The sequence below is a fragment of the Equus caballus genome, chromosome 24, assembly GCF_041296265.1.
Source record: "Equus caballus isolate H_3958 breed thoroughbred chromosome 24, TB-T2T, whole genome shotgun sequence".
NCBI lineage: Eukaryota > Metazoa > Chordata > Mammalia > Perissodactyla > Equidae > Equus > Equus caballus.
This window is the reverse complement of record NC_091707.1, coordinates 23,096,090-23,108,922: the sequence shown is the minus strand read 5'-3', so window position 1 is coordinate 23,108,922 and position 12,833 is coordinate 23,096,090. Positions and strand designations below refer to the sequence as shown.

General features: G+C 40.6%; 2 protein-coding genes across 2 annotated transcripts in view; one reads left to right on the top strand and one right to left on the bottom strand.

The window, feature by feature from the left end:
* Positions 1-10,101, bottom strand: part of RHOJ (ras homolog family member J) — an 83,542-nt gene extending 73,441 nt beyond the window's left edge. The window contains exon 1 of the mRNA XM_001498673.6: positions 9,232-10,101. Coding sequence (XP_001498723.2) covers positions 9,232-9,475 — 244 coding nt within the window. The 5' untranslated portion in view covers positions 9,476-10,101. The remainder of the gene's footprint in view (positions 1-9,231) is intronic.
* WDR89 (WD repeat domain 89) overlaps positions 1-12,833 on the top strand; it is a 432,803-nt gene that overhangs the window by 351,640 nt on the left and 68,330 nt on the right. The gene's annotated exons all lie outside the window — the stretch shown is intronic.

Below are 12,833 nucleotides of genomic sequence, written 5' to 3'. Positions count from 1 at the left end.
CTATTGGCTTAGCCATTAAATGGCAGGTGATAAGAGAACAGAACAGGCTAGAAAGACAAAGATCTATCTTATTCTATGGCAAAACATTTTGTAAAACTATTGTCTGTGAAACTTGGAAGGTAAACCTACGTCCTACTGAATCTCTAGCACTCAAAAAAAAGATTGAGAAAAGCCAGAATGTTAGTGTACATTAACTGTTACTGTGTTTAACAAGGCGCTACAAGAAGAGAAGAGCTGAATTGGTTGTTTCTTAAGTAGAGACTGATAGCACACAGATATTAACGGCCTTATAGTGTCAGGATATTGATTATTTTTGGATTCCATAAATAGAAGATACAATTAAAAAAGAATTTGAGCAACAAATGTCCATTCCTCTGTCTAAACAGGGAGTCGTCCCTGTGTCAAAGATAAAATCTAGGGTGTTGCCCTCCCATCTAAGCCTACGGCTTCACGTGACTTCTAGGTAGCTGTTGCTAATTTGAGAGTAAAAGGCGTTGGCTAGAGGAAGCAGACAAATAAAGTATGTTTAAGAAGTATGTCTAAGGAAGACACACTTTGGCCTTGGATGTGGATACTGGAATGGAATTTACCAGAAACTTGGTAAGTTTTTGAGAGAGGTGTATTTCCAAAGAAACTCCAAACTTGGACTAAATATGCTTATGACTGTAAAACAACACTTGAGTCCCCCAAATTGCACAAGCTAGAAGAGGCTATGAAAGTTGTGCAGCCTACAAGAAACAGATACCCGCTAAGGCCCAGTTCAGATGTGTGTCATGGGGGATAATGGACGAGGAAGAAGGACCTCTCGAAGACCCGAGCCAGGGAAAGTTGAGAATAAGGGGCGAAAGAACTCCTCCTAGAGAATAGCATCAGAGTCAATTCAAGAAACTTCCCCGACCCTGCCTGGGCAGGGGGTCTTCCCAGTGTTTGCCATCAGGATTCTATTATTGCTATGTGTCTTCCATTCTTCCCTTTTCTGAAAGAGGTTTGAATATTTTGGTTATCCCATCCCTGTGCTACCACAGTCTAAGGGGTGATTTTGTATATGGGTAGATAACGAATCATCTATTGAACCACAAGGAGTTACATCTCCATCAAATGGAAAGGACCGTGAATCACCTGTAGACTCTGGACTTTGACCTGGTGTAGTGACAGAATGGGACTCTTAGCAGTCCTCTTGGGAAAAGGGTGGGCTTGTTTTACATGTGGGAAAAAGTGTGCCAGGATATTTGGTGGCTGGAAAGTGTGATGCAGGCAGAGATGGCTAGTTTCTATGAAAATCCATTCTTTCCTCCTTGGGGAAAGTAGGTGTACTTTATTTTCTAGCCTCTCTTAGAGTGAAGTGTGGCCTTGTGACTAAGTTTTACCCTATGGAGTGTGACTGGCAGTGACATCTGTCACTTCCAGGCCTAGAGCAGAAAACTTTACATTCAAATTTCTCCACGTTCTTTCTCATTAGATTGTTTGGATGCAAATGACGATGAGATCTTAGTTGATGGCAGAGACACAAGATGGAAAGAACCCTGGTCCCTAAATGGCCACGTGGAGGAAAGCAGCCCCACTGACTTGAGTACCTGCCCAGGACCATGACAGTAGCAAGAAACACCTGCCAATATGTTTATCCCTTACATGTGTGGGTCTGTTTGTTATAGCAGGCTAGCATACCCTGACTAACAGCAGCTGTTTGATTAATGTTATTAGTTATAAACCTATACACTTACATTGCTTACTGTTTCATGACTTCCACTCACTCAATTATAGGAATTACTTGGGCAAATTGGAGAATATCTTTGTGCCTTGACCTGGGAAAATAATAACAGCTCATAAGATCATTGTGAGGAGGCAATGAATCAATGTATGAAAACATTTCATATATGCGTGAATCATAGCAAGGACTATGTAGTGAATAGCTGTTGCTATTTGTGTTAATGCAAATTCTAGTGGCATTTGAGTTTCATAATTAATACTACCACATTGCTTGTAGGATCACATGTGGCCATAATGGATTTCATCCTGAGATTGGGAATGGAGAACACCATAAATAAAGGCTGTGTTGTGAACCCAGATAAAATGCTGGGTGAATCCACATGAATCAGCACCTTTTGTTTCCTGAAAATTGGGCACATCCAAAAAATTGGTAGACTTGAAAGTATTCAGGAATGATGCCAGGCCACTTTGTGACTCACGGTTGGTCCCTGTTGAATTCTTGATGGAATTTATCCTGACTGCCTTACACCCAGAAAATTACTGCTTGGATTCTATTAACTAACCCAAGTGGTGGCATGGATCTTTGTTTGTGGCAAACTAAGTTTTCAGCCTTATCAGAACCTGTTTTGTTATACAGAGAGTAGGGCCTCCATAGACCCTTACGATCGGTGTTCAGGATTGAGGGAGACACTTTCTGTTGAATTTTCTTACCTGTCCTTTCCTGAGAGGCCTTATGTTTCGCTCACCTTCATGCTGCCTTTGTAGAATAAGCCAACTATATCCCAAAACATAGACGTCCAATGTGCTGAACCATTTCTGAGCCAAATTTGCTAACTGCCCCACAAGAAGAGAGAGAGAGAGCAGATTTTGAAAAAGCTGTCTCAGAAATAAAATACTGTTTACCTGAAGCCCAACCTCAATGGGCAGTTAGGTAGTAAAATTTATGAAGCATTTTCTAGCCTGGACAGTGAAGGGAGCCAGGCTGCGTGGAACTAAAAGTCTTGATCACAGGGACCCTGTCCACGGAAGCCTCTGTTGGTCACAGTGCTTGGTTTGTCACCAGCTAAAGCTGGAATGCAGGAGGATTCTGAACTGCAGATGCGGTTTCCAGTCCTGGGAGCATGGCTTTCTTGGGTCACTCTGTCACAGATACTTAATTTTCTTGTTCTTCTTTCCTACTCCTAAGAGATGCAGCTCACATTTTATCATCTCTGCAGTATGCTTTGGGTTTTGGAGTGTGATTTCCACTCCCAATGCCTCTGAATGTACTTGCTCCCATAAGCATCACAATGTAGAACGTGGAAGTAACTATCTGTATAATTCCTGTCACTGCACCTTTTGTGTGGCCTCCAAGAGTCCAGAAAAAGCTTCAGACATACATTACACTGCCTCAAAAAGAGATATCGGGAGTTGGATACCTATGAGACTTGGGGCTTTTGAGCATGGTTGCTTTTAGAAGGAGCAGAGTGAGTGATTCAGCTGGCCCATTCTTGTCTCTTCTTCCACAAACTTCTTTTATATTTTTGTATAAAGTTGAAAACCTAATGATTTATTTCATAGTCCCATGAGAGTTGTTTTAGGTTTCTGTTTGGCTTACAAAAACAGAATCTCATCCATTCTCTGGGGACTCTCAAGTGTCTTCAGAAAGAGCAAAAGAGAAACTCCTGAATAAATATTCCCAAACGGGCAAAACTATGTCCCAACTCTTTACAGGCCTGGGTTTTTTTTTTTATGCACTCTTTATTTTTTACGTTATTTTCCCCTGTGGATTGGACCTAGTTTCCTCCCTTGCTCTTGCTATTAACGTTGTGTTGGAGTCTACTTTGAGCTGATCACCATTCAACTAAGTGGAAAAAGTTAGAACTGTCTTTCAGCTCTCTGTGAAAACAAGTTCCTTTTACATCTCACTTTGCTGACAGAACAACTGGATTTTTTCCCCCTTTCCATGAATTGTGTTAATTTCCTGCACAGGCAGCCTGAGTTTGAAAATAGTGACTTAAAATGAATTTCCAAACACAGGTGGTTTTTGACAAACTCTAGGAGGGATGGGTGATAGAATAAAAAACGGAGGTATGAGGTATGGAGAATGAGGTATATTACGCACAGGTTTCCACTTGAATGGGCTAATTTTACATGCCCATGCACATAATCATACAACCACAGATATAATCTAATTCAAATACAGTCTAACCAAACTCAAAATGGAAGTGTTATCCTTATGTCATTTGAAACATTAACTGATAATACTTTACTAGTGAGAGGCCTGCTGCAAAACTCAAAGCTAAAGATAAGATAAAGACAGGATGGGAGGGCCGGCCCCATGGCCTAGTGGTTAAGTTCAGCATGCTCTGTTTTGGTGGCCAGGGTTCGGATCCTGGGCACGAACCTACACCTCCTATCAGCAGCCATGCTGTGGTGGCGTCCCACATACGAAATAGAGGAAGACTGCCACAGATGTTAGCTAAGGGACAATCTTCCTCAATAAGAAGAACAGAAACAAAGATAGGATGGGAGAAGAAATGTGGTTGTTCCACGGTAAGTGGGGAAAACTCTAAAGGTTGTTAGGACAACTTGAGTCAACCTGGAAGGAAGTAGGAAGCAGGGCCCAGGGATGCTTCTTAGGCACACTTGGAAAAGGCATGAGTGACTTTTTCTACCTTCATCCCACCGCCCTCAATTTTTAGCCCTAGCCCTTAGTTGATCTTGGGGTTGCTTTGGAATATACTTTTTATATAAGAACTAAAAGTGTTTGAGTGGGCCACCCAAGATTTAGGTAGGTTTTTGAATATAATGCAAATGGAGCAATTTGAGTACATCCCATCTGTTCACAAATAAAATGTACAAACTGTAGACTTACATTATTCAATAGACGTGACATTGGCCAATTAGGTCAAGAAAATTCAATGCTGTATTACAATTTCAGTAGAGATAAAATGATATTTAAAGTGTGAACAAAATAGTTCAAAAGTATAATAAATTTAATAAATATTTTTATATGTTTATTCCTGAAGAGATATCTATTGAACCAGAAATTTGTTCATTTATTCCTCACTTTTAATGGACCAGGAATTACCTAAGTACTAGAGGGAGGAGGACGATTAAGACGTGCTAGTTCACTTATTCAGTGACTGTCTATTGAGAGTCTACTATGTGTTGGGCTCTGCTTTAGAAGCTTGGGATAGAGCAGTGACTAAGACAAAGTCCTTGACTTCCTGGAGTTTACATTCCAGTATGGGATAAAAATGGTAAGCAAATAGATATAAGTATAATGTCAGGTAGTGTTAAATGTTATAAAGAAAGATGTAGCAGAATAAAAATGTAACTCTGTGTGCATGTGTGTTTGTTTGTGTGTGTGAATATCTTAAATAATGTGGTCAATTGTAGGAGAGGAGGATCTGGGGGAATAGTGTCAGGCTGGTGGAAGAGCAAGTGCAAAGTCTTTAAGGAAGGAAGGTGTGTGGTGTGTTTGAGGAATAGCGAGATGGCTGGTGTAGCTGGAGCAGAAATACTGAAGAGAAGAGTGTTAGGAGATGAAGTTGGAGAGCTAACAGGGACCGAGCAATGGAGTGCCTCATAGAGCATGATAAATGGTGGAGTCTTAGTGTGAGGGGAAGCAATTGGTGGATTTGGGGCTGTGGATAGTCCCTCTGCCAGCTGTGTGAAGAACTGGACTACATGGGGCAAGATAGGAAACAGGGAATTGAGAGGCAATTACAGCAGTCTGGATGGGAGAGGATGGTGGCTTGGACAAGTGTGAAGGGAATGGAGGTGGTGAGATGTGATCAGATTTGAGATGTATTTTTAGCATTGAGCAGATTGGTAGTAGGAAAGAATAGGAACTAACGGTTTGAATGGAGAGGGAGAGGTGTATCGTCCAAGGAAGAAAGGAGTTCAGGATAATACCAGTTTTCATTCTGAGCAACTGGGTAGAAGATAGTGGTTACATACTTCTATGGAGAAGACTAGAGGAGGAGTAGATTGGGGCAATTAAAAAGCTCTGTTTTGTACAGGTTAAGTTTGAGATGCCTATTAGATATCCAAATAGACAGATATATGAGTCTGGGTCTCAGACAGGTATTGGGGGGTAAAGATATAAATTTGGGAGTTGTCAACGTATAAGTAAGATATAAAGTCATGAGACTAGATACAATCAACCAGGGCCTGAGCGTAACTAGAGAAGAGGATCATGGGGCTGAGGACTGAGGTATGCCAACATTCAGTGGTTGGGTAGAGATGGAGAAGGCAGCAGAGGAGATGGAGAGAGATTTACTTGTGAGGGGAATAAAAACCAGGAGAGTGTGGTGTCCCGGAAACCAAGTGAAGAAAGTGTTTCAAGAAGGATAGCAATAAACCATAAGAAAAGTCTCTGAGAGATCAAGTAAGGTGAGAATTGAACACTGGATTTGGCAAGACATGACCGTTTCCTCACGAGCTCCCAGCACAGTGGGAGTGGGAAAAGATGGAAACAGACGAATTGCTGTACAATGGTAGAAGAGTGTTCTAAAAATGTTAACACATATCTGGAGATGGGTTAAAGATGGAGCAAAGAACTCTCCTTGGGGAGTCAAGGAGGGCTACATAGAGGAGGTGCACTTTTGGATTCTGGTAGGTGGGAGGAAGAAAAAATAGCTAAGATTCATAAAACAAAAAAATCTACTGATTGTTGATTTTTCTACAATCATTTATGCAAAAATAATAGTTCCTCTTCCAAGCGAATATCCCACTACTATTACTCCATGTAGACATAGTTATCAATTTTTAATATACCATATTTATCAAGTATCAGTACACATGGTTCCTATATTATAAGGACAATACACACACTCTATCACACCCTGCTCCATTTGGAGAATACTCTTGGGATTATATTTTTCCTTGTTGTATTCTTTGTGTTTTAATTACATTTTAATTCCCTTTCATAGCTGTGTGCAAATGTAGAGATCTTATTTTAATAAGAATAGCTACTATGTACCTAACACTTATTGTGTGTAAGGCACTGTTTTAAAAACTACATGTGTAAATTTATTTTATTCTCACAAACAATCCTAATACCTCTATTGTCCCTTTTTTTCATTTGTGATAGCTGACGCACAGAAAATTTAAGTAACTTGCTCAAGGCTACACAGCAATGGCAGAGCCAGTATTAGAACTGGGCCATCTGGCTTCAGGGCTCACCATCTTGAGCAGTATGTAGTACTTCTATCCATACTATTATTTCTCTACCTTCCTGGGATGGGCGACTATTAGAGAAAAATCTTTTTTCAAGAGATAGGCTCTCTTTGACTTCAACTGCAATTTTCTAAAGACTCAGGAAACCAGTTGCAGGTTGTCATTTCAGAATGGGCCAGTGGGGCCCAGGGACTGGATACTGGGTACTTCTCTACATGGAGAAGCGAGTGTTAGTTCTTTTACAACTGATTGGAGATTCTCATGTGACTGTGTAAAGTTTTAGCTTCGGTCAGCTCATACATGGGGAGGGTGGTGGTAAAAGGAGTTAGAGTCTTTGTGATGGAGAAGATCCCTCCACTAATGGAAATGTCCACTTCATTACGATCCTAGACTCCTGTGTCTCGTGTCTTCATTTCGTCTATAACCTAACTGAAAGCACATGAGATGATTGTGTACTTAAAAAGGTACAGAGTGTAAATCAAAGCGGCAACGTTTGTGAATGCCTACTATCTGCAAAGTATTGCTTCGGGTTCAGTAGCTGTGATTTCTTGAGAGCTGAAATCATAGAATAGCCAAAATCTTTAAGATGCTTTGATGCTCAAATAACAGTAAGTATGTACACAATTGAAATATAAAATAATTTGATCCTAGTGGAATCTAGTGGTATTTTTTTTTTATAGGCTAACTTTATCTCCAAAGATGGTTTTATCCTCTTTCTTCCTGACACTACACTATAATTGGTTCACCCAGTAGATGGGGATGGGAGGCATAATTTTCAAAGCACTTGAAATCTCTCCCTTTCGTAGATTTTGGGTTCCACCTTTGATCTAAAAATTTTGAAATTAGGTCCCAGCCAATTTCCCTTTCCAGCCAGAAAGAGGGTGCAGAATAGACAACTTTGGCTAAGATGTTTACTGCTCTAGTACCCCAGCAACTTTCTTAAACTGCAGACCCCCTAATTGTATACTTAGTGTTTTCCCTCGAGGTGAAAGTCTACCTGTTCTTCTCTTTATTCTGTTCTCAATAAAATTTTCTCTCCTGCGCAGAGTCATTATATTTTCAGAAAAGCTTAAGGGAGCCAGCATTCAAACCTGTTCTTAATGTCTACAAATATAGAAAACCCTGGGAAATGGATACTGTTTTTACTGTGGTTCTCTCTCTCTCTGCTGTGTAATACTGTCATAAATCAAGTAAATGCAGGAGGAGGAGGGGACTTAGGTGATTGTTTAGCTCTGGAAAAGAAGCTACTTCCTACAGAAAGAGGATCTTCTGTGGCCACACAGCAAAGCCAACACTCACACAGGTTTCCTGTGGGCCATTTCCCCTCGCTGAACCCGACCCAAAGCCAAGGTGGAAGGGAGAGAAATTTTCCTCTTATAAAATCTCAAATCTTTGATCACTTACCAAGCTGATCACTATGTTCAAAAAAGTTATAAAATCTAGGCTAGGGTAAACTTGAAGAATTTCATGAACTTGTTCTTGAGAAACTTAGTAAGATTTATTTTGGAAATTAAGAAAAAAAGTGAGAGTCAAAATGGAAAAATTGGGATAAGCTATCACACTGACAAGCACATCCACAAACTTTAGAACATAAAAAAATATAACTGAAAGAATTAAGTTGTGACTATACTATCCTAACTTTCATGCTTTAAAATATTTCCTGCCCAACTTTTTCCTTACGGGACATACTTTAAAATGATTCAAATTTTACTTTTATCCTTATTTTTACTTTTAAAGACATATCAGTTTAAGATTTTTTTTTAATTCAAGATATAGATTACCTAACAGATATTTAAACCTTTGTAATACTTTTCCCTCCATCTACAACTCCAGGAAAATAAAAGTATAGTAATACAGCACTAATTTGTATAGAAAAATGAGTTCCACTGTTTATTAATCTTAGCATTTTCATTTACAGATGACATGAGATGAATATATGAAAAGTGGCAAGAACACTTCTTTCACCATTTGTGTGGTTAGCGGTGATTTTTTTTTTTGTAAAAAAGAATTGAGATGTAATTACATTACATTTTAAAATGTTCACAATAAAAAGGTGATGAATCTTCGGGCAAATGTTGAATAAAATCTCTGGTCCTAAAGCCTAGAGGGTAGTTCAGGAAATGTCCCCAGTGTTATTCACTTGATTTAAAAGCAAAAAAAAAAAAAAAAGTGTTACACTACAAATTGATGTACAAATGTTCTAACAATTCCAGCAAAGTCCTTGGTTGTATGATATGCTACTGCCAGGCCCACACCCCAAACTGATATTGGAAAGAAGCCAGGCCCCTCTGAAGTTGGGGTGCCGCCTCCCGCACCATTCACCCATTTGCAGGGCCAGATTCCACCTTTTCTTACCTGCATAGTGGTCAAACACAGTGGGCACGTACTCCTCCGGGAAGGCGTCGTTGGCGTAGCTCATCAGCAGACAGGTCTTCCCCACAGCACCGTCCCCCACCACCACGCACTTCAGCATCTTCTTCTCCTCGTTGCCCCCGCAGCCACAGTTGCTGTCATTTCCCTCCTTGCAGTTCATTCTTGCGGCTCCAGCTGCTCTCACTGTGCTGCTGCTGTTGCTTCTCCTGCTTCTCCCGAATCCCATGAAGCGGCGGGAAGCGAGCAGCAGGCTCCAGATCACTCTGCCTTACTTTGAGTCCCTGGGATGGTACAGACTCGTCCGAGGCAGCTGGCATATGCCCTCTTGCTTACCATACTGGTAAAGAAAGGTAACACACACTTGAGAGAATTAGTAAAAGGGTCTGTTCCTTTTCCCTATCAGTTTGAGTTAAGAAACCCTCATTTTCACCAAATTCTCGGGGCTTCCTGGCAGTCTGGAAATTTCAACAGCTTGAGGGTTTCACTCTGCTCTCCCCCTTCTCCACCCCGGCTGAAGACACGGTGGAATTTTGCTAAATCGTCCCCATTTTCCACTTCACATCTAACATGGAGGAAGGCTGAGCTTTTTAATGGAGTTTCCCCTTGCTTCCTCCAGCTTGCCGAGTGTCAGGAAATCATGGGTTTCCTGCTGCATTCCATATTAGGATCAGTGGGCCGGGGAAGGCTGCAACAATGGGAGCTCTGTGTGTGTGTGTTTGTACTTCTGGGGAACGCTGCCAGGACATGGAGTGGGAAAACACCAGGGGTCCCACTGCAGACTCAAGCTGTCAGACTTCCTGTTTCATCCACTGCTGGGGAGGCTGTTTGCCTGTGGCTGGCTGGGAAGAAGCTGACGAAAGGATGGAAACTGGGGAGGACTGTCTGCCACAGAAACAGAGGGAATGGTTTAAGTGAGCAGAGAGAACCGCACCAGCCGTTGTAGGATAACATATGACATCATCCCTCACTGAGTCACAGTTAAAAGCTCTGTAAATTAAAAATGGACAGTTCCTCACATACTTAAATGAGAAACCTTAAGCAAGCCGTCCCTGCAATAAAGAAGAGAACCTTCCAGAGCTGCATTGTTCCGAAGGGAAACTTTTTTGCAGATCGTAGGTGTAATACGTGTGATCGGGTTTACAAGCTGCCGCATTTGAGCGCTATGCGCAAACGCGTATTGCAGACACAAACATTTTTATGGTTGTAGCACATAAGAAATCAATCAGATGTGGGATGTTTGCATCTTCTTATTAGTGAATAAACACACATGTGCTTGGCTCACGCTCTTGGAAATGAGAGTGTGTGGGACAGCTTTATTGGTTTGTTCCAGGTCCCCAAATGCTGCTTTTGCGTGGATGGTTCTCTTTGTGATTTAGTCCTCTCCCCTTGGGTCAGCCTGGCCCTCTTCAATTACAAAGGAGCACTTGGCAGCTAATTTATTTGTCTGTTGGGTCACTCGAGATGAAGCCCCTTTGAAGCCCTGCCTTTGATTAACGTACTTGGTCTTAGAAAAGAAGTGGTACTCTGTAAATGATTTTGACAAATGGGTCAAGCACTTTTTTGATGGGGGAGTTCCCTTTCTTTGAGATTTTGAGCACTTATTTTTAACAATTCAGATTATCCAATTGATTTGAGGAGGTTATTTTATGGAGGGGATGAGAGAGCAGTAGTTTCATAAGTGGCTATCAAAAAAATATATATCTGTATCTATATGCTGCTGTATAATAGATACATCTCCAAATTTCTTGTGCTTTGGATTATAGTAACATTAGCCATTGTGCTTAGTGTCCCAGTGTTTCTTTCCTATAAAGGAGTGGAGTCTCAGTCAGGTTGTGGCATATCTAGTAGGTTATGCTGCTGTAGCAAACAACTCCCAAAGCTCAACGGTTTAAAGTAACACATGTATTTATTGCTTACACGGTATCTATTTTGTGTATTTTTGTCATCTTCATTCAAGGATCTAGGCTGGTGGAGCCGTCACATGGAGAATATTGATGATCACCATGGCAGAGGAAGAAACTGATGTGGTGAAGTGGTATTGGCTCTTAAAGCTTCCTCCTGGAAGTGACACTTCTGCTCACATTCCTTGGCCAAAGCAAGTCACATGCCCATGCTAGGTTCAACAGGGTCAGAATTATAATCCTACCATGTCAGGAAGGAGAGAGCTAAATATTGTTGAATAGCCTAAATGACATCCAGAGATAGTTTCGTGGAGGTTAAGTTAGCAATATGAAAGTTGAATTGTTTATGTTTATTGCCATTCTGAACCATTTAAAGACACCTATGACTGCATGTGATTTATATAGTTTTATTTTCATTTAATCTACTTGAAACATATGGAATACGTGATAATAAAATTGCAACTTGAAAACTTGTTTTTCTTTTAGAAAAAATGCTTGAGCATGAAGGTTGTAGGAGGTGAAGGAGTGATTGGCAGTGTCAGGAACCCCATCCTGAAGATGAGCAAGACCACTTTGAGCACGTGATGATATGTGATCGGCAGAACTTTGAGGGAATTCTGACTTTGGCCTTGTCCCTGAGATCAGGCAGTAAATGTGGTGTGGAGTAAACGCTCCATTCAAATACGGAGTTCTCAAACATGACTGCCCAGCCTGTATTCCTACATTACAAATATGCACCAGCCTACCGAACACTTGGCCTAGAAAAAAATTGAGAAATTGGGTCAGGTGAAATTTTGCTACACCTGTGTATAACCTAAACTTTGCGCCATCAGACACAGATATTTAAGCCCCTGATGATTGCTATGTGAACTGCAAGTTGAGACATTTAGGAGACTTGAAGTAGCCAGTGTGAGTCCTTTACTCTAACTTAAAAGATTGGTACATCTACCAGACTGGATTATACGCAAAGATGGTTCATGGCCATTGAGAATGTGGGCTATATTTCTCAAAACGAACTTGCTTCATCACTGTTTACTGCCCCCCAAATTGAATATTATAGGGAAAAATGTTTGAGACACCCTAGTGAAAGTGGCAAAAAAATTTTAAAGTTTTAATAACCTGCTAATTATATGGATCATGTTATCCATGTGAGAATTGTTTTAAATATTAAAAGTTTGATCTGGACCAGAGTAAAAGAATCTTAAGAAAAAAGTAAAGACAATTCAGCATTGTTCTTATAAGTCAATGAATCCACAGAATTGTGCCCAGGAAGAATGATCAAGAAGATACTTTAATTCCGAAGGTTTATAAGTATGAATTGAGCAGTGGTATGAAGACCATTTGCTAGAAGATTCTTTACCAGATGCCTGTACTTTTGGATCTTGGGCCATGTGCATGATTGAGTGGTGGTTTCGTAGCCATTAATTATTTGGTTTACCTCAAGCACCAAGTTTACACAAACTTACCAGAACATGGTGAAATCTTGTTGGGTGATACTTCTTGCTTTTTCCAGGAGATCTTAATTCCTTGGCTCCCTCCTGTCCTCCGAGCTTTGGCCTCACATGAATTTTCCCAAATGCCAACTGAGCATTTTTGCATAAAATTCCGACTCCTCTGATTACTTCCAGTTCTAGTATGACTTTAATAAAAAAGCCCAGACTTTTCTTCTTCTTTTTTTTCCTT